The sequence below is a fragment of the Mesoplodon densirostris genome, chromosome 2 (genome assembly GCF_025265405.1).
Source record: "Mesoplodon densirostris isolate mMesDen1 chromosome 2, mMesDen1 primary haplotype, whole genome shotgun sequence".
NCBI classification, from domain to species: Eukaryota; Metazoa; Chordata; class Mammalia; order Artiodactyla; family Ziphiidae; genus Mesoplodon; species Mesoplodon densirostris.
In genome coordinates, this window is record NC_082662.1 from 1,092,266 (window position 1) to 1,113,360 (window position 21,095).

Here is a 21,095-nt window from a genome sequence, read left to right on the forward strand (position 1 = left end):
AGCACTGAGGTCGGGAGGCTGCCTTGCCCTGAGGGAGTCATTTTCCAGCTGAGCCGGGGGATGCCGCCCTCACCCCTCAGGCCTGGGGTCTGCAGCGGCTTCTAGGAGGAGGAACTGCGCGGGAAGACAGCTGGGGGTCCTGGCGTCCCCACCCGCCGCTGCCAGGCCTGATCTAGCTCTGCCACCTCCCTCTGCATCGGCAGCCCTGAGCCTGGGTGTCCAGCTCTGACGACCCGGGCGATCCTTCCCCGTTTCCTTACAAAAGGGAGGAGCTTAGTTTCCTTAATTAAGAAATAGAGGGACTTCCCTGGTGGTCCAACGGTTAAGACTCCGCGCTCCCAATGCGGGGGGCGGGGCCTGGGTTCGATCCCTGGTCAGGGAACTAGAGCCCGCGTGCCGCAACTAAGACCCGGTGCAGCCAAATAAGTACATAAATAAAAAGCAATGTGAGACGACCAAGTGCAGGGCCCGGAGTCCTGGGCCAGGGGTGGGGGCCTGAAGGTGGAGGGCCTTTGAGGGGGCTTCTGTGACACCCCGGGCGCCAGGCACTCTCGTCCAGTGACCTTGCAATCCGCCACGTGGTGGCAGCAGACGTCCAGGCACCCTCGGCCACTCCTGCAGATGCAGAGTTTGTGCCCTGGGGGCCCCAGGATGGGACTGAGGTGTGCAGGACGTGCTGGGTGGTGGGGGGTTCCCAGACACGGCGCCACTGGCTCTGGCTTCAGCCTCCGCTGCTTCAGAGCCTCTCCTGGAAGTGTCACCGCGCCTCTGAGCGCCAGCCGTGGGGACTTCCAGGAGGAACGCCAGGCCTCCCTAAGGCAGACGGGGCCCCAGCAGGCCTCGATGGCCGGCGCGTGCCCGGCTCTCGGGCCGTTCTGGGAAGCCGCATGGGGACGTCTGTGTGAGCAGCTGCCCCACCCCAGCAGGGCTCTGGGAACTGAGCCCTGGGGTCTTCAGCGTCCCGGCCTCTGCCTATACAGACCTCACACAGCCGACTCCCCAGCCCAAGACAGGCGGCTTGAGGTGAGGCAGGAGCAGGGAGGGTCTCAGGTGGACCCAGGTGCCCCGAGGAGGTGCAGGCCCCGGTGGCTGTCAGGGCCTGGCTGAGCCTGGCTCTGGCCTTCAGAACAGGGGGTGGGGGGCACTCATGCTCCTTTGGCCTTAACCACGCCAATGGGCCTCATTTACCCTGGGCTGCTGGGGGGTGCATGGGATCTAGACCCCAGGCCAGGCAGCACAGAGGCCCTCGGGGTCCGTGCGCTCCGGGGCCGGCAGAGCCAGAGCCATGTCAAAGCTGTCTCCTGGGGCTTCTCCTCTCTGGTTTCATCCGGCTGCTGGGGATTAGCTCCCCCATCGCCACTGAGACCTACAGCCGGGGACACTTCCACCGAGAACAGAGCCGGGGTGACCCGTCTGCCTGCTCACGGCAGGTGCCGGCACCCGGCAGGAGCCCCGTCCCCTTGGCCGCCGCTTTCCCGACAGCTGCCCGCCGCCTGCCCAGCCTGCACGAGGACCTTCTGGAGGTGGAAGGGGACCCACCTTGTCCCAGCTGTCCTGGCGTTATCAGCAAGACGCGGTGGCGGTGAGGGGGAGGGGGGGCTGGAGGAAGTTTAAAAGTTGAACTTGCTTAAAAGGCTCCCGTTTTCTGAGCCATCTGCTGCAGTGACAGCCCGCGGGCTTGACTGGAGAATAATTTCTGGTCGGGATGGAGGCTGGCACCGCAGGACGAGGTTTTTACAAGCCAAGTTTATGTTTACAGAGAATATTTCACGTTCTGGAGGAGGCAGCCCTCCAGCGAAGCAGAAAGGGCACCAGTGGGCAGGGGTGGCGGCCCCACCAGCTGTGAGGCCACCTCCCTCCACGCTCTCTGGCTTTGTCCACGATGGCGAGCCAGGTACGCCCTCCCCTCCCAGAATCAGGGTAACGTCTGTGGCCACCTGGTCGGGGGCCCAGCCCTCCCCAGCACCTTCCGATACCTCTGGGCTCCTGGTGTCCTTAGAGCCACAGGGTGACTGTGCTCTGTCCTGCCCCCCGACGGAGCGGAGTTGGCCGCTGACCGACTGGTGCCGATGCCTCCACTCCACGGTGGGCCGGCCGGGCAAGACCTGTCAGCTGGACCCCGGCCCAGGGCCGGCTGGCGACGTCCGAGCCCCACTTGGCTTCCCCACACCCTCCTGTGGGGCCAGCTCTGCCATCGGGGCAGCCAAGACGGCACAGGCGGGCAGAGCAGGGCCTGAGGCCGGCGGGCACGATCAGCCCCAGAGAGCACCACAGCCTCCAATTTCCAAGTGGAACAGGGCACCGGGGGCACGTGCTCCGTGTGGGTGCCCTGTCGGTGCCCATGCCGGCCAGGATGGCCTCAAGGGCTGGGCCGCCCCCTCCCCGGAGACCGGCCTTCTGACGCGGCCACACCTGCTGGCCTGTGGGTGCCAAGCGGGCAAGCCTGCCTGGAACCGGGTAGTGCATTCGTGGGCACGCAGAGCACCAGGCAGACAGGCTGGATTGAAACAGCTGCCTGGGAAACATCGCAGGATCCGTCGGGCAGCAGAGCGCGTGCAGGGCCCACTCACTGGTGTGGGAGTTAGGGCACCCTCGGCCTCCTCAGGGACCCTCGTCACGGCTGCAGAGGGGTGGGCGTCCATGGCCGGGACCTGCCATGGTCAGCGGGCTAAAGCCAAGGGCCGGCTCGGCCTCCAGCCTCCACTTCAAGAGCCTGAAAGCCACGGGGCAGCCGGGGACCCTTCCACCGAGAACAGAGGCGGGGTGACCCGGCGTGGCAGAGACAGCAGCCTGTGGCCAAGCACCCATCCTGGCCACCACCTCTCCCCTGGACAGCCACCCTCTCCCAGCATGCATAGCGAACCTTGTCACTCCCTTGAGGTCCCCACTCTTCCCGCCCCCAAGCCCCTCCTCTGCTGCTGCCCCGCGTGCAGCCACACCGGCTCGGCCTCTGTCCCCACGTCTCCACTCCTTCCGACCCCTGGGCTCTCCTCTGGGGTCCCCTCCGCAGAGAAGCCCTCTGGACTCTCCCTGCCCCTGTCGCCTGCCTGGGTTTTCCTGCCATCCCCGCCCCCACAGTGGGACTTGTAGGGCTAGGGTACTATGTGCCTTCCCGGGTAGGCAAGCCTGCACCCTGCCCCCACGGTGTCCCCGGGGCCTCGGGGGTGCCGGAATCCGAGGATGAGTGGGGCCGACGAGCGGGTGCCAGCTCAGCTCTCCTGTGGGGAACGGAAGTCCAGCAGAGACCAAGCTTTGAGGATATTGGGCGGCTGACCAGTGTCCCTTGGGAACCTGTGAGTGTGACCTTGTTTGGGAAGTAGGGTCTTTGCAGCTTTAGAACCAAGTTCAGATGCAGCCGTACTTGGGGGTGGGTGGCCGGGACCCAGCATGACCCGCGTCCTCACAAGAAGAGGGCTGTTTGGACACAGCCACACAGGGACAAGCCACGTGACGGCAGAGGCAGCGACTGGAGGGATGTGGCCACGAGCCCCGGAGCACCTGGAACCCCAGGAGGCCAGAAGGGGCGGGAAGGAGTCTCCCCCGGCACCTCCAGAGGGCACAGGGCCCTACGACACCTTGAGTGTGGACTCCTGGCCTCCAGACTGTGAGAGTGGATCCCGTTGTTTGAAGCCCCCAGGTGGGTCATTTGTGCAGTAGCCACAGGACACTGACACAGAGACTTCGGCCTCTCCAAGCTGTCGGCACCATGTGCAGCTGGAAGACTGCCCCTCCTCTCCCCTCCCCTCCCCCTCCCCTCCCCCTCCCCTCCTCCCTCTCTCTTCCCCCACTGGGTGGAGAGGGTGGGCCAGCTCCTCGCTCCAGTGGCCTCTTGCCTGCTTACCGCAGATCTGCTGGCCGGAGCCTGGCCTTCTAGGCCCCCACCGTGTCACCCCCATTTCTGTGTGAGCCATTTCCGACCACCTGCTGTGAGGGAGACCTGACGCAGAAAGTTCTGACCCCCTCCCTGGGGACCTCCTCAGGCAGGGGCTGTCCTCAGGCTGGCCTGGGTGTCCCCGTGTGGCTCACGGGGCGGGCATCCCCATCAGAGGTGCTGCTGGGCCTCAGCTGGGTCCTCCCCTGCTCCCCCTCCCCCTCCGCCTCGTTGTCCTCCTCCTCCCTTTGCCGCCCCCTTCAGCCCCCTCCTCTCTTCACAAGGGCACAAAGGCTTTAGCCCCTCCCCGTATGGACACAGGCTCGGTCAGGGCTCAGCAGACGGTTGTCTGACCTCCCTGCAAGAACGGGTAGGGGTCTGTTGGGGCAGGGGTGGTGGACACAGACAGGAAGCTGCTTCCTCCCTCCCACCCCCGCCCCCAGGGGCCATGCCCCTGGAGTTATTTTACCTGAGTCTTACTGGGACCCAGGACTTTGGCCACCAGAGGTCCCAGCAGCAACCACAGGTCACGGGGCGTCAGCCTGAGACCGCTCAAGGGACGCCAGCCCCTGGCAGAGGGCCTGTGTCTCCTTTCCACTGCCACGTTTAGGGCAGCAGCTGGTCAGGGCACAGCTGTCTGTTGTCTGGCCCAGGGGGGCAGGAGGGGGCCGGGCCACCTCTCTGACGTGAGACCCCTTGGCTTCACCATCCAAGAGGCAGGAGCAGCAAGGACCAACCCCCCAGGCCCCACCCACTCCCCTTGCCCTGGGTGCTGAGCTGCTTCTGCCTTGGCTGTCGCAGGGCCCTCAGGGGCCTGGCAACCCCCCAGGCCAGAGGGCAGCCCCAGGTCCTGAGTGTCCCCTTTGAGGCCTGCAGGGGACTGTCCGGCCACTGGGGCCTGGAGCCCCGTGGAATCACTTCTCTGAACTGGCCTTACTCTCGTCTGTAGCCCAGCTTCCTGTCTGTGCCCACCACCCCTGCCCCAACAGAACCCTACCCGTTCTTGCAGGGAGGTCAGACAACCGTCTGCTGAGCCCTGACCGAGCCTCTGTGTCCACACGGGGCGGGCTAAAGCCAAGCTGGGGCCAAGCAGGACATGGCTGGAAGCCAGCCGGGTGGCCGGTAGGTATCCACCCAGGCTGCTCTCTCAGCCCCCTGGGGCCACTGAGGCCAGCCTGCCCTCCACTCCTGCTGCCTCTGTCTCCCCTCCTCCTCCTCGGGCCTCACCCCCTGGGCCACTCTGCAGGCCCCGGGCTGGGATGCTGGCAGGAGGGCGGGAGGGCCCTGGCTGGGGCAACAGCCCAGGGAGAGAGCTGGCCTCTCACTGTTCCGGAGGCGCCTTCTGGCCCAGCTGGCCGCTCAGAAGAAGGGTGGGGGAGGGGTGGGGGAGGGGGAGAGTGCAGGAATTTAGGGACCCCCCCAGGTGAGGGAGGGGCGGGACGGGGACCAGGAGTCAGGGACATGGGACCTGTTTGGGGTCATTCTCAGGCAGTGGGCACCTCCCAGAGCTGCTGCTGCCCACCAGCCAAGACAGCGGCACCCGGGCCCTGACACGACTGAGCCCCAGTCGGGCCATCCAGGGCCTATGAGCGGCTCAGCAGGCCCTGGAGAAGGGGCGCAGCCCGGCTCCTCCCCCGCTGCTTCCTCCCTCTCCCTCGGGAGTGCCTGGGGCCCCTCCGTGGCCCAGCCCCCCCACCACATGGCCGGTCACCCCACCCAGGCCAGGCACAGCTGAGCTGGCCTTCCTGGCCACCCCTGCACACAGGGGTCTCCCTCGCTGGGGCCAGCTGAGCCCACACGATCCTCCTCCCAGCTCAGCCCCGCGTTGACTGTCACCCGTCCAGGAGGGGTGGGTGGGCGGCTCTGAGGCCGAGGTGGGGCAGGTCCCTGACAATCAGAAATCAGAACCATGCCGAGGCTGTGTCAGCGCCTGGGCGGTGGAGCTGCCAGAATGGGCTCCCTGAGCTGCTTCCCCCATGTCTGGCCCACGCGGGGCTCACTTCCGGGCGCCAGCCCCGCATCGGAGATCAGACGGGCCGTCCAGCCCCTGTCATCGGCTGCGTGACAGTGAGCTCTGAGCAGGGACTTGAACCCAGGTCTCCTGTGCTGCTGCCTGGCTGGTGGACTTCCCGACTTAGTGGCACTGAGTGGCCCTGAGGGGGGGAGTTGGGGTCAGCGGGTGAAGGTGGTGCTGGAGCTCAAAGCCCTGGGGCAGGGACGAGCGGCAGCTTCTCTAGCCTGGGAGACCCAGGCCCGGCCTAGGCAGACGGTGGAGCCAGCTCCCCTCCTGGGTGCCCACGTGCCTCACGGGCTGCTCCTGGGCTGGGGAGGGGCCCCCGAGACCCTCAGGGAGAGGACTATCCCCCTGACTGTGCACCCATGCCCAGCGACCCCAGCTGCCCAGGGTCTGCTGTCCTGCGGCTGGTGAGTGTGGCCAGTGTCCCTCTGGCGTCCCCAGGCCTGGGCGCCTGGCCTGCCCCTCGATTGGTAAAGACTGCCCCAAATCTCCTGGACCACAGCGTCCTTTGAGGGAGCCGTCCGCTGCTGGGTGCCCCGGGGTGGCCGGTCCCCCCGAATAGCAGCCTCTCTTCCCCACGTGATGAGAGCGGCTGGCCAGCTGGGCAGGGAGGATGCTGCCGAGACCCGGGGCCACGCAGGGCTTCGAGCAACTGTGGGCGATGGGCCTTCGCAAAGCTGCCTGAGGACGCCCGGCAGCACAGGGTCCTGGGAACCGACCCGAGCCACATGGCCCTCGCCAGCCTCCAGGGAGAGAACCTTCCAGTGCTGCCCCGGGTCTGCGGTCGGTTGTCCCCACCACACCCTCCTCCGACCTGCCCTCACCCTCCCAGCCTTTGTCTGTCTGCCTGCCCCTCCGCTCGGGTCATTCAGAATGTACAGTAGCCACTTCTGAAAAGGTGAAAGAGGCAAGTGCAGTTAATCATAAAAACATATTTCATTTCAACCCAACATATCTAAAATATTACGTTTCACCGCGGAATCGTATGTAAGTTATTAGCACGTTTCTGCACATTCTTCTCTTCAGGCTGGGCCTTTGCACACAGAGTACGGCTCCTGTTGGCCACGTTCCAGGAGCTCAGGGTGGGGCCACGTGTGGCCGTGTGACCCTGTCAGGGGGGAGGGGCCTGGGAGCACAGGAAGCTCCTGCCACGTGCCCACTGGAGCCCGGGGTCATACTCTGGGCTCTATCTGCCACGTCAAGGCTGCAGGCTCCAAGGAAGCGCTCCTGACCGCCCCTCACATACCACATCAGGGTGCTGGGGGATGCTGAGAAGCAGGACCCCCCTGGAGGTCTGCTGCCCTCCCACCCTGGGTCCAGCCTTCTGCACCTCACCTGTGGGCCGACCTGGGCCCTGAGCCCTGGAAACACCCTCCACGGGCCTCAGTTACCCTGTTTCTTTTCAGCCTGGCCTGAGAGCTGATGTCTGCTGGCAGGGAAGAGACCCCGGTGTCTTAGTCCGTTTGGGCTGCTGTGACAAAATATCAATACCATAGATGGTGGCTATAAACAGCAGAAATGTCTCTCTCACAGTTCTGGCGGCTGGAAGTCTGAAATCAGGGTGGCAGCATGGCTGGGTTCTAGTGAGGGCCCACATCCAGGTTCTGTGTCCTCACGCAGTGGGACACAGACCTGTGCCATCCCTTTCATGAGGGCACTAATCCCATTCACCAGGGCTCCACCCTGGTGACCCAGTCACCTGCCAAAGGCCCCACCTCCCTAATTGGGGTTAGGTCTCAACATACGAATTTGGGGGCCACAAGTGTTCAGGCCACAGCATCTGCATGGCTCCCAGGTGGGGGTAGGGCACCCCCAGGTCCAGATGCTTTCTTCACAGGCACCGTCTGGCGTGGGCAAGGAGCAGGGGCCCCTATGGATTCACTCACTGGCCTGTCTGTAGAAGATGGGTGATCGTTGATTTTCCTCCAGAGAAGCAAAGTAGGGAGAAAGAATTGGCGTGGGAGATCTCCTGCCGCAGAGACCCGGATCCCCCTGCAGCCCTGCACGTCACAGTCAAACACATGCGCTGGAGGTAAGCTCCTTACTCTGCCCAGGCTCCTTGCCAAGCCTGCAAGACGGGCCCTGAATCCAAAAGCTCCGACAGAGACGCTGCTGTCCCGGCTGCTGTCAGGGCTGGGACTCTGATTCCCAAGAGGAAGTCCAAAATGAAACAGTTTCACTAGTGAAAGGAGAGCCGCGGAGCGGAGGGCAGATACCAGAAGTGGGAAAGCTTCGCTCTGAGCTCTTCGTCCAGATGGTGTGACTCGGTGAGGGTCCCCTACCCTGGGCAAGGCGCCCCACTCCACCTGGTGCCAGGGTGCCCACCCAGCCAGCTTTGGTGGCCCGTCCTCTAGGGTGGGTGATACAGGGCCCCACCCCCCACGGGTAGACGTTTTTGCCTGAGAGCAAATCAGGACAAACTACAAGGTTGGAGAGGGGTGCATTTTTCCCTGGGAAAATGCATGCTTGCGGAAAATAAATCATTTAACAACTTAGATTTGCTACATTCCAGAACAGAGGCGAGTCGGTGAAGGGTGGGTGCAGCTTTTTACCTGGCACCATGGAGCCAGGCCCCAGGCTCGGGGGCTGCTGGCAGGGCCGGGTCCCAGTAGAGGAGGGTGGGCCTCACGTGGCATGGCGACCCGGGGTGACCTGTCCCCAAGGCAGGGGGAGCTGGGGCCTCTCCCCTTGGGCCTCTGGAGCGGGGCCCTCCCAGGGTCCCCTCAGCCTTCTTAGGTGTGGGCTGGGGACACCTGGAGCTGGGAGAGGCTCCATGTTCCTGAGCGCCCTGGGGCAGCCGCTGCCCGGAAGGGGCCACGCTTCCCATGGAGGAGGGTGCGCTGGCCAGGGCCCTTCCCAGCTAGGCACTGGGTGGGCAACCCTGCAGGCACAGACCTCTGGGAGGGCCCTGGCCTGCCTGCTCTCTGCCCCGACTGGACCTCAGCCGTGCTCCTGCCCGGAGGGTTTTTCCACCCTTGTGCTGAAGCCTCAGAGATGCAGGCAGGGCTTTCTGGTCACAACCACAAGTTCTGTGTCTGTGTGTATGGGTCTCTGTGTGTGTGTGTGTGTCTGTGTGTGTATGGGTCTCTGTTTCTGTGTGTCTGTGAGTCTGTGTCTGTGTGTGTCTGTGTGTATGGGTCTCTCTGTGTCTGTGTCTGTGTCTGTGTGTATGGGTCTGTGTGTGTGTGTCTGTGTGTATGTGTCTGTGGGTCTGTCTTTGTGTGTGTCTGTGTGTGTATGGGTCTCTGTGTCTGTATGTGTCTGTGTGTTTGTGTGTGTCTGTGTGTGTCTGTGTGTATGGGTCTCTGTGTGTGTGTGTCTGTGTATGTGTCTGTGTCTGTCTCTGTGTGTGTCTGTGTGTGTATGGGTCTCTGTGTCTGTGTGTGTCTGTGTGTCTCTCTCTGTGTGTGTCTGTGTGTATGGGTCTCTGTGTGTGTGTGTGTGTGTCTGTCTCTGTGTGTGTCTGTATGTGTATGGGTCTCTGTGTCTGTGTGTGACTGTGTGTATGAGTGTGTGTATGGGTCTCTGTGTCTGTGTGTGTCTGTGTGTGTGTCTCTGTGTCTGGGTCTCTGTGTGTGTGTGTCTGTGTGTGTGTCTCTCTCTGTGTGTGTCTGTGTGTATGGATCGCTGTGTGTGTGTGTGTCTGTCTGTCTCTGTGTATGGGTCTCTGTGTCTGTGTATGTCTGTGTGTCTGTCTCTGTGTGTGTCTGTGTGTATGGGTCTCTGTGTGTGTATGTCTGTGTGTCTGTGTGTATGGGTCTGTGTGTGTGTGTCTGTGTCTGTGTGTGTCTGTGTGTGTATGGGTCTCTGTGTCCGTGTGTGTCCGTGTGTGTCTGTGTGTGTGTGTGCCTGTGTGTATGGGTCTCCGTGTCTGTGCGTGTCTGTGTGTCTGTCTCTGTGTATGTCTGTGTGTATGGGTCTGTGTGTCTGTCTCTGTGTGTGTCTGTGTGTGTCTGTCTCCGTGTGTGTGCGCACACACGTCTTGTGTTCTCTGCCCCAGAGCTGAATCCTGAGGCTCCTCCTGACCGGGGTGTTTCCTGCCAGGAGGCTGAGGCTGGAGGGGCTGCTGGGTGTGCTGGGCGGTGCTGGGCCCTGTCCTTCCAGCTTCCCTGGGGTGCTGGTCTCTCAGGCCCGCCTCCTGCCCTCCTTTCTTCCTCTCAACTTTGCCCTCCCTCTCTCCCCCTCCCCCTCCCCCTCTCCTTCCTGGCAAGCAGATCGAAATCCAAACTTGTTGTGAACTTCTCCCCTGCAGTTGTCCGCTGGCCCTTCCAAGTTAAACATTACTCACGGAGATGAGAGCCCGCTGGGCAGCGCTGGCCTGGAGGTGGACCGGTCTGGAGAAGGTGCTGGGCAGAGGCCAATGCCAGGCCTGCGGCGGCTGTGGGACTGGGGGTGGGGCTGGGGTGGCAGCCGGGAGCCCCACCCTTTGAAGTGGGCTGTTCCTTAACCCCTGCACTGTGCCCAGAACGGGCAGGACAGCGGGCAGTGGGGCCCTGGGCGGGGTGGGGAGGGGCCGCCCAGGGGCTGAGAGGGGCTTGGCCTGGGCCTGGCAAGGGCCCTCCCATTGGCCGGTGGCTCCTGCCCTGTGCCAGGCTGGGGGCGGGACTGGGAACAAATGTTTGGAGAAGTAGCCTGTGTCTTTCGAATCGATTCCCCTTATCTCACTCTCAGTTTTCCCAGCAGCGAAGTGGAGGCACAGGGGTGCTGGGTACTGGATGTCCCTTCCTCCTCTGGGGAAGCACCCACCTGCTCACCCGGCAGCTGCTCCACCCCACCTGCCAGTGATGGGCTGTGGCTCTGGGGGGCCTCCTGGGCCGGCTGAGAGCAGGGTTCCCCAAACCCCCATCCCCCGGGGGCAGCAAAGCTGGGTTTGCCCACCCTCCTCTCACTACCTGCTCCACCCCTCTGCGTGGACCCCAATGGGACCCAAGCATGCCCTCGCCTTAGGGCCTTTGCACCTACGGCACCCTGCCCACAGCGCTCACCTCTTACCCATCTCAGGGCTCTGCTGATGGCCCTCATGAGGAGCACGCCCCTCTGCTTGGTATCCCACCCCCCTCACCCTAGTTTTTTTGTTTTGGCTGCGCCGGGTCTTAGTTGCGCCACACGTGATCTCTTTAGTTGTGGCATGCGGACTCTTAGTTGCAGCACATGGACTCTTAGTTGCGGCATGCACGCAGGATCTTGTTCCCTGACCGGGAATCGAACCTGGCCCCCCTGCATTGGGAGAGCAGAGCCTTACCCACTGGACCACACCCTGGTCTGTTCCTAAGAGCATACACTCCCGACTCATATAGAACATATGGAAATTTAATTTTACATCGTCTCCCATGAAACTGTAAGCCCTTGAGAACAGGAATTCTTTTCTGCTTGTCACAGTTTGGCCCTTGATAAACCTGGTGGAAGAAATCAATTTCACAGTCACGCCTGGCATGGGGTCTCACCCATAGGCACTCACTGTCCCTCAAGGCCTGAGCCCCCCGCCTGCACTTGGGTCCTAGCCTGGGCAGGATGCGTCTGGCTGACCAGAGCTCAGACCAGGGCCCCCTGTGTGGGGGGGTCCAAAGGGTGTAAAGGAAAGGGCGGGGCAGTGGCTGTCCCAGGAGTCTGAGCCTTACATAAAAGCCCCAAGGGAGGGAGTTCCCTGGTGGCCTCGTGGTTAGGATTGTGTGCTTTCATCGCTGTGGCCTGGGTTCAATCCCCGATCTGAGATCCCAGAAACCATGCAGCGCGGCCAAAAAAAATTAAAATAAAATAAAATATTTTTAAAATATCCTTTTTTTTAAAAAAAGGGAGAAGGGTGGAAGGACAGAGGCACACAGTGTCCCGCGCGGGTACCTGCGGTAACGGTGGGGCGGCCACCTGACCTGTTCTGGGGCCACAGGCCTTCCATCCTTGACCTTCACACCCCGCAGTGTGAAGCCTGCCCCCTGCCCCTCACTGTCCCACAGCTCCCAGACCCTGTGTCTCCGGTCCAGACGGAGCTTGTTGGGGTAGGTGCTTAACTGGACAGGCCACGTGTGCATCCCTGCTGGAGCCACCTCCACTCAGGGCCCGGGTCTGCTCCGGCCTGGGCCCTCTCTCTCGGGGCCTCCTCCAAGCCTGAGGACACAGCCTCAGGGTGCGGAGGCTCCTGGGGGAGCCGTGGAAAGGCCCACCTGTGGCCCCCGACAAAGTGTTCTGCACAGCTATTCGTGAACATGTCTGTGTGGGGCTCTGGAGACGGGGCCGCCCACCGGCCTGCCTCCTGTCCAGACCTGCGAGTGTGCCTGCCTGTGTCAGACGGAGGCGAGTTGGGACTGCGTACCTGAAATGCAGCAGGAGGGCAGGAATGTGAGCCTTGAAACCACCTTCCTGCGATGTTGTTTCTGGGAGCAGGGACGGCAGCTAATGAGCTATCAAAGTGTCTTCTTTGCCTTTCTGGGCGCTGGCGGCGCAGAGCGTGGCCCCAACCCTCGGCCTGGCCCGTGCCAGCGGCTCCGACCCCCCACGATGTCCCCGCAGCCCTGCCTGCTCCCCTTCTCCTCGGCCCCAGACCCAGTGTCTGCTTTCTGGCTGGGGCTGGGGTTCATACCGTCCGTCCCAGGCCCTGTGGGGCGATGGGGAGGCGCAGGCCCTGCTTAGGGGAGGGGAACCCGGCATCCCACCAGGCAAGGTAGCCTCTGCAGGCCCAGGGGCGGGGGGCGGGGGGCCTTGCTCTTTGGGACTCCTCCGCCGGAGGAAGAGCTCCTTCTTCTGTCCGTGGCAGGGACGCGGGGCTCTCCACGCCGAACTCGGCCGTCCTGCGAGGCCCTGCCAAGACTTCTCAGCCGTTTCTCAGCCCAGGAGGAGGGACCAAGGCCCCCCAGTCCTGCAGCCGGACCAGGACCAAGGTGTGGAGCCTGAGGCCCGTGGACCACACAGCCGGGAGGGCAGTAGCCCCGGGCCGGGCAGTGTGACAGCCTCACCCAGGGGACCGACACCCACGGGCAGTTGGCACTTAAGAGACCAGGCCACAGGGCCTCAGGTGCTCCTGCTGCCTGCACGGCCCCAGCACGGTCACCACAGGGGCCACCGGTGCCGAGGCAGCTCCCACAGGGCAGCGGCGTGGCAGGGAGCCCGGGGCGGAGGGGCCCGGGGAAGGGCCGGGCCAGCGGGCAGCGGGCACGGGGAGGCGGCGGGGCCCACGGGGGCTCAGCCGGGCGGCCCCGCGTGGCGGCAGCGGCGGGAGGCCTGGGCGGCAGGAAAGGGAAAGGTGACGTCATTGCCGCCTGGAATCTGCTGTTTGGAGGCGTCGCCATGGAGACCGGAAGGCTCAGGGTGGGTAAAAATAGCAAACCCAAGAGGGTGTAAGTTCCAAGAACGCGAGTCTCTGAAAAGAAAGGAAAACACGGTCTCGTTCGTTCTCCGTTTCTCGAGGAGGACAGAGGCCGGGGGCTGGGAGCCGGGGGAGGGGCCGCGGGGCTTCCGGCTGGGCCGCCACCCGCCGGCCCGCGGTCCCCAGGGTCCCTGCCGCCCGCCGGGAGCTTTGTCCCCAAGCAGGGCGTGGTGCACGCCAGGCTCCCGGCCGGGGTGTCTGGAGTCCGCTTCCTCCGGGCGGGGCTGGCGGGAGGCGGCGCTGGGGCCACTTTCCCCCGAGGCGGGGCCCGAGCGCGGGCCACCGAGCGGCCTCGAGGGGCGGACAACTCGGGGCCCCAAGCTTGGCCGCCGGGCCCAGAGGAGCGGGGAAGGGGCATCCCGTGGGAGAAGCTCGCGGTGGGCCTGGCCCCGCCGGCCCCATGGCCGCCGGAGCTTCCTTCCAGGCAACGAGGGGACCTGTCGTGCTCCTCTCCAGGCCAGGAGCCGGCTTGGCCCTCTGAAATGCCCAGCACACGCTGTCTGGACACCCTTTCAGCTGTGTCCTCTGGGGGCCCACTGCGTCCACGTGGTACCCGGCCACAGAAATGAGGCAAGAGGTCTGAGGTCCCCGGGCCCTTCTGCAGCCTCAAGGGGCTCCTGGGCTGGTGCCCCCCTCTGGAAAACAGTGCTGTCCTGCTGGGGCCTCCAGCGGCACTTCGCCAGGCATCCTCTGTCCTGACCAAAGGGAAGTGCTGCTGCTCCTCCGGAGAGCACAAGTCCTGGCTGACATGTGGCTGGGATCGGGGCCCACGGATGACCCAGGTGCCCTCAGAGGAGCCCACAGCACCAGGTGCGGGTGCCGATGGGGGCGACTGCCAGACCCAGAGGGAGGCAAGCCCATCCGCATCCCTGGGACAGTGACCGGTAATGGCAGAGCCCTCGTGCCCTGGGGAAATCCCTTCCTTCCTCCCCGTCCCGCCTGAGGCTGGGGGTGGGGCTGCGACTCTGCCCACCCTTGTTCTGCGGGGTGGAGGGAGCCCCCTCCTCACGCAGGGTCGGGGGGGCGCCCTGGGAGCCTGGGGGTTTTGCCTCTCATGCCCAGATGCCCTTGGCTGGTGATGGCTGATGGTTGGAGAGGGAAGGGGGGAATGGAGCCCCGTGTAGGGGGAGCTCAGTCCCCCAAGAAATAGCTCGGATGCCTTATGTAATGAGTGAGCTCACTGCGGCGCCTGCCAGGAGTGACGCCAGGAGGGCGGGCGGGGCCTGCCCTGGAACGGAGTGCGGCTCCGTGTTCTACGATTTACGAGGAGAGAGGGGCCCAGGGCCTGTGCAGCAGGAGGGGATTGCAGAGGCTGGGCCTGGGGTCTCCTGGGGCGTGAGGGGCGGGGAGGGAGCAGGGCCCGGGTGCCGTGGACGGGCCTGGGGTCCGTAGGCCGAGACCCACCCTACTCCTCCTGAGCCCCTGAGTCTCTCTGGGAAGCCGCGGGGGGGCCGTGGAGGGTGGGCGCCAGCCGCCCCCTGTCCTCCTTCCCGGGACTTCCCGTGACGTTCCCCCAGGGCGGACACTGCTCTGAGGATGGCCTCTCCACCCTCTCTTCCCTGCCGGAGGCCTGGGCCGCCGCCCCTTCGTGCCCCCTCCCCTCTGGGGTGTGCAGCGACCCCCGACCTCCGACCTCCCGTTCGACAGGCCGAAAGCCCAGAGCCAGCCCAGCTATCCTCTGTCTCCTGGAGATGCAGCCTCAGGCCCAGAGAGGGGAAGGGGCTCAGGGCAGCTGCAGCGGCTGTGTGTGGTGCTCCTCGGCCCGTAGGAGCGGCTCCCACAGCACCCGGCCCGGGGATACCTGCCCCTGCGCAGGTGGCTGGGCCCGGCATGAGGTGCCCCACGTCGAGAGACCTCCCTCAGACCGTCCACCAAGATTTACTGAGTGTCTGCCCACCACTCACTGCCTCAGGTCCCCCCTGATGGGGAAGCGACAGGTCCCAGGCAAAAGGAGGCGGACCCCAGGGCCTGGGTAGGGGCTCAGGGCAGGGCAGACCCTGCTCCTAGGGAGTGTGTTTGGGGAGGAAGGGGAGAACCAGGCAGCGGGAGAGGCTGTGGGCCCAGGAGAGGGGGATGGGGCCTGTCCTGGTGCTGTAGGGGCGAACATCCCCGGTGGGGCGGAGCAGGACGTGGGGGTCCCTCTGGATCTCGGGCGTCACCGGGCTGCTGGGAGGTCGAGTGGGCGTGTTCCCAAGGCAGGCTCCCTTGTTGCTCCACCCCTCCACTGAGGTCTCTGGGGTCTGGCCCTCAGAGCCCTCACCTGTACCCGGCCCCCCACCCCGACGGCTCATCACAGCCACCTGCCCACACCCTGCTGTGGGCGGCTGGGTCTCACCCGGGCTCCCACATCCTTACCGCACGGCGCGCTGGGCAGGTCCCAGGCCACCCCGGCCTTGGTGTGCCCTGCCGTGACACGGGATGGTGACCCCGTGGTGGGCATCTGGGTGGCTCTGGTTGGCACAGGTAAGAGGCCCACTCTTCCCTTCCCTCCAGGAAGACAAGGGCAGCTCCTGGACAGGGGCAGGGCTTTGGGGCTGCTGCCCGCAGTGGGAGATGGACAGGACTTGGGGGCCCTGGGTGAGGCAGCCAGCCCACCCTCACGGCCAGTGGCGGCTCCCACGCACCATGGCCAGGTCCTCTGCTCAGCTCCCCGAGCACCAGCTCAGCTGACCCCCACGAGGCAGGTCTGGGCTGAGTGCTGGGTGCAGGAGTCACGTGTGACCTGGCCCAGGCCTTGGTCCCCAACCACCTCAGGGGAGGCACACACACACCCTTGGCCTTGGATGAGTAGTCCTTATATGGGCCACGAGGCTGACCCCACAGAAGGTTCCATGAGGGAAGGGGGTCCCTCCCAGACAGAATGGTCCAGGGGAAACAACAGGGAAGGTCAACAAGACTGAAGCAGAGTCTTTGGAAAACTAGAAAATGCAGGTCAGCACGAGGAAGGAATTAAAAATATTTGTAGTTCCCTCACTTGGCAAAAACCACTTTCTTGTCTCTGACGTAGAAACTGAAGACCATAAATGTCTGAGCACCACATTGGCTGTGCCGATGATTGACGGCGCTCCGTCATCATTCAATTTAAAACTTTTTGGGGGCTTCCCCGGTGGCCCAGTGGTTGAGAGTCCGCCTGCCGATGCAGGGGACACGGGTTCGTGCCCCGGTCTGGGAAGATCCCACATGCCGCGGAGCGGCTGGGCCCGTGAGCCATGGCTGCTGAGCCTGCGCATCCGGAGCCTGTGCTCCACAGCGGGAGAGGCCGCAACAGTGAGAGGCCCGCGTACCGCAAAAAAACCCACAAAAAACCCAAAAAACTTTTTGGGACTTCCCTGGCAGTCCAGCCATTAAGACTCTGCACTTCCACTGCAGGGCACACGGGTTCAATTCCTGGTTCGGGAACTAAGATCCCACATGCTGTGCGGTGCAGCAAAATAAACTTTTTGTGATTCCCATTTTATTCCTTCTTTAACTTATGACTTATTCTAAGTGTGTTCTTTAATGTCCCAAACTGTGGCATTTTGGGGGGGGCGGAATGTGAGTTCGTCTTTTTGTTGTTACTTATTTTTAGTTTAGAGTTATGATTCGTTCGTTTTAATTCTTACCAAAGAAAGATAGATACATAGGTGAAAGGAACAAAAAGAACCCAAAGGGTTAAGACTCTTTGGACAAGTCTGTGGTGGTCACTAAGCCATCTCCATCTGACCCTGGGTCCAGTGGCCTGGCCTCAGCCTCTCTCAATTCTTTCAGCCGTTTCTTGTCTGATTTTTCTCCATTTTTCTAAATTGTGTTCTCTTGCTGCTTCTTTCTTCGTTTACAAGTTTTGGACATTGTGAGATGGAGTAGCTATGACCCAGCACCCTCTGCCCTCACCTGACTTTCTCTTTTCTCTTCCTAAATGACCTAAGTTGCTGTTTACACTATTATAACTATGTCAACACTGTTCGCTGCTAAGCCAAGTGGTGAACTCTGCTTAGGTTTTCTCTTTGTCTTTCCTGGAGTTAATATTTGCTTTGCTTTCTTTTTCATCTGCTGACTTTGTTCCTATAGCTAATATCTCCTGCCTCATCCAGGAGGCTCTCCATACAGTTTTTTTTTTTTTTTTTTGCGGTATGCGGGCCTCTCACTGTTGTGGCCTCCCCCGTTGCGGAGCACAGGCTCCGGACGCGCAGGCTCCGGACGCGCAGGCTCAGCGGCCATGGCTCACGGGCCCAGCCGCTCCGCGGCATATGGGATCCTCCCAGACCGGGGCACGAACCCGTATCCCCTGCATCGGCAGGCGGACTCTCAACCACTTGCGCCACCAGGGAGGCCCCCTCCATACAGTTTTGAATCTAGTCAAATACATCCTATATTCCATCAGCTCCTCGTTTCCCTGTACCCTCTGCCCTCTTGTCCTGTTCTGGGCTGGTTGCTTTCTGGGCTCCTCCTCCAGGCTGCTGGGCAGAATCTCTACATCCCCTTCATGGACCAGACAGCCCCTTCTCAGCCTGTATGGTCATGGTAGAAGCCTGGTTCCAGCTCCCGTTTGAGAAATGGCCTGTGGCCTCAACTCCTTCCCACCGTGGCCTTAACTCCCTGACCTTAGTGATGTGAGGCCAACTCCAAGCCCCGTGTAGACTGCTTGGTCTCCACCCTGCTCACCCCTGGGCCTTGCCTTCCGCCTTGTCTCCAGCTCTGTGGAGCTCCCTTCCTTCTGAATTTTCACTTTTATACATTTAAAGAGTGACCTATATTCCCTGGCTTGTGCCCGTGTTGGACCAGGAAGGGGGTCCAGCTCCTCCGCCATCTTGGCTGGAGTTGCAGCAGACACTCATGGGGTTCTGCTTGTGCTCCCCAGGCCTGACCTGCCTTGCCCAGCAGTAGGGCTTCCAGTGGCCCCAGGCTGGAGCCCGCTCTGCTAGGCAGCTCAGGCTCACAAGGCTGAACGGAGAATCCATGCCTCCTCCCCATGACATTCTTAAAAATAAACTTTGTGTTTTCTAACAGTCTCAAGCTTACAGAGAAGTTAGAAGTTGCAAGAGTGGTACAGGAACACCACCGCTCACGCCCCACAAACCATTTGAGAGTGAATTGCTGACATGGCGCTCTGTCCATCACACCCCACAGCACCAAGTCCCAGGTAGGGCTGCTGCCCTCTGAGCCTCAGGCCACATCCGAGGCTTTCTGGTCCCTCCAATAACTCGCTTCTAGTAACGAGATCCAGCCAGGGACCACACGTTGCCCTGAGCCGTCGTATCTTTCGTCTCCATCGGTCCGGAATATTCCTCAGCCTTTCCCTGACTGTCATGAGCCTGACACCTTTGAAGGTTCCAGGCCCGTCTTTCTGTACAAAGTCCCTCTGTGTGGGTGTCAGAGGTTTCGTCACGGTCAGGTGCAGGTTATGCCTCCTTGGCAGGAGAGTCACAGAAGTGACCGTCCCACCCTGGCAGGTGGTGCAGGGTTACGATTGATCTGATGACCGCTGGTGTCCACGGATGGCTCTGTTTGGGTGGTACTTGACAGGGACCCCCCGGGAACTCACTCTTCTTCCTTTTGCAGTTGCCGGGAGCCTTGTGGGGAAGAACTGTAAAACGATGCACATAGCCCATTTCTCATCAAACTTTCAAGTTACAAATACATTTTAGTTTAATAAATATTTAAATACGCATGGCCCTGCGGTCTTCTACTTGACTTCACGGTTATAATCCACGGCTGTTAGGACGATCTCCCACTTGCCATGGGGGGCCCTTCCCCTTCGAGCCAGCTGCATGGCCTCTCAGTGCGTCCCTGTCATGCTCTGGACTCTCCTCCTTCCCCGCACAGCAAGATGTTCCAGACTCGTCCTGTACTCGCCCTGCCCAAGCCCTACGACTAGCCATTTCTCCAAAGGACCCTGCCTCCTTTTAGTGGAGGATGGCATTTAGAAGCCAAGACACAGGTTCTTGGGGTGTTTGCTGCTGTTGGGGTGTCCTTCCTCTAAGGGCCTCTCACTGCATTTGTTTATCCCTTTCCATTTTTTGTTTCTTTCTTTTTTTTAAACATCTTTATTGGAGTATAATTGCTTCACAATGGTGTGTTAGTTTCTGCTTTATAACAAAGTGAATCAGCTATACATATACAGATATCCTCATACCTTTCCTTTTTTTTTTTTTTTGCAGTACGTAGGCCTCTCGCTCCTGTGGCCTCTCCCGCCGCGGAGCACAGGCCCTGGACGCGCAGGCTCAGTGGCCATGGCTCACGGGCCCAGCCGCTCCACGGCACGCGGGATCCTCCCGGACCGGGGCACGAACCCATGTCCCCTGCATTGGTAGGCGGACTCTCAACCACTGTGCCACCAAGGAAGCCCCCTTTCCATTGTTTAATTCCGATCTCTAACAGCGAGAGACCTGATGTGTCACCAGTAATTTGTTTCCTTATTTGCTCAATCCCATATGTAATCAATCTCCCTGCTCCACTGGATGTCCCCTCCCCTCCTTGGGCTCTGACCTCAATCAGGACGGCCCCCGGGGATGGCTCTGCACCCCAGGATCCAGTTCCAGGAGCCTGGGGTGACAGGCTGGTAACACACTCGGGTGTCCTGCCTTCCCTCCCTCCCTCCCTTCCTCCCACCCTGATTTGTGTGTCCTGGAAACACCTCCCAAACACATATTTTCACTCAAATCTTTGTCTCAGGGTCTGCTTTTGGTGGAACTCAAAATAACATAAAAGTCTTTTCTAAATTTTTATCAAGCTCATGTTACTTGAGTAATTTGTTTTTTCAAACTTAAAGTTTTAAAACAGTATCTCAGCACTCTCCTGACAATGGCAGTTTGTGCTTGTCTGAGACCAGGTGTTTTCTTCCCATGGAGTAGGGATTAGGAAACAGGTGGGACCAAGGAGGGCAGAGCTGCCTGTCGGGGTCTCTGTCGGGACCTGCTGATCTGAGCCTCCCAGTCCACTTCCCCAGCTGGGCCTCTGAGCTGCCCCTGAGGCCAGGGGCCCCTCATCCCTGCCAGCACCCTCTTCTCTCAGGTCTCGGGGTGCTGCTGGCTACAAAGCCCGCCCCCAGGTCCTGAATGATCTTGGTCCCTTTCAAGCAGTTTGCCAATCCTTGGCCTCCTTGGCCCCAGGACACGGAAGCACACGGGGCAGAACTTAGTCTCCTTCCCCACTGGTCCCAGAGCCTGGCTTGTGCCCACAGGGGTACGAGCTCCACAGTGTGTATTTATCTCACAAGTGAACACGCACATGACCAGCTGCCCATACCCATCAGTGCGGCAAGGGCTGGAGAGTGAGCTGGGTGGGCCTGGCGCAGCAGGTTCCTGCCCCTGCCCCCAACATGGCTGTGCCTGTGGCCTGGACCCTCCACCTCACAGTGTGGTGCGTGGCCTGTGGCAGGGGTCAGTGGGGGGAGCAGGCCACTGGCCAGGGCAGCTGCTGCAATGAGTGGAACGGAGGAAGGCCAGAAACTGGGGGCCCCCAACTGGGCTCATGGAGAAGACAGGGCCTGGCTGACTCTCTCCAGGTACAGCTGTCCTGGCCCTCGGTGGGTAGGATGGCCTCGGCTGCTGCAGAAACTCCGACATCTTTCGGGGAAGGAGACCTCAAAGTCCACTGAGGCAGAGAAGTTTTAGCGACCAGTCCAGGCCCTCCCTGAATCTCAGGGCCCTTCACCCCTCACCTGTCCCCCACCCTACACCCACCCACTTCAGCTTCAATCTGGGTTCTGAATCTCTGGGAGTGTTGGTCCTTCCACCTGGCCCCTTCCCAAGACCCCTTCCTGGAGCCCTGCAAAGCCAGAGGACAGGGGGTGGGCGGGGGGTGGGAAGACACTGGGAGCCAGGCACTACCTGTCCCGGGGCCCTCAGGCTCGGGGCTCTCCTGGGAGTGCT

At 61.9% G+C, this 21,095-nt stretch overlaps 1 protein-coding gene and 1 long non-coding RNA gene across 2 annotated transcripts; one reads left to right on the plus strand and one right to left on the minus strand.

The window, feature by feature from the left end:
- Positions 1-5,794: 5,794 nt before the first annotated feature.
- Positions 5,795-13,132, minus strand: LOC132484675 (uncharacterized). Its single transcript, XM_060091531.1, has 7 exons — positions 12,931-13,132; positions 12,305-12,477; positions 12,047-12,195; positions 10,177-10,381; positions 6,901-6,996; positions 6,249-6,540; positions 5,795-6,024 (listed from the first exon to the last, which is right to left on the minus strand). Exons 1-7 carry the CDS (start codon positions 13,130-13,132, stop codon positions 5,795-5,797), a joined length of 1,347 nt encoding a protein of 448 aa, XP_059947514.1.
- A 402-nt stretch (positions 13,133-13,534) lies between these two features.
- On the plus strand, positions 13,535-19,910 carry LOC132483504 (uncharacterized). Its single transcript, XR_009531077.1, has 3 exons — positions 13,535-14,129; positions 18,232-18,364; positions 19,383-19,910. It is a non-coding gene; the product is annotated as an uncharacterized LOC132483504 (long non-coding RNA).
- The last annotated feature ends 1,185 nt before the right edge of the window (positions 19,911-21,095 follow it).

Coding starts and splice junctions, on each gene's coding strand:
- LOC132484675 (XM_060091531.1), bottom strand. CDS start 13,132: ATGACGTCACCTTTCCCTTTCCTGCCGCCCAGGCCTCCCGCCGCTGCC. Junction 6,541..6,900: donor CCCAGCCTGAAGAGAAGAAT/GTGCAGAAACGT, acceptor CATCGCCCACAG/TTGCTCGAAGCCCTGCGTGG. Junction 6,025..6,248: donor GCTGGGGTCGCTGGGCATGG/GTGCACAGTCAG, acceptor TCCCCCCCTCAG/GGCCACTCAGTGCCACTAAG.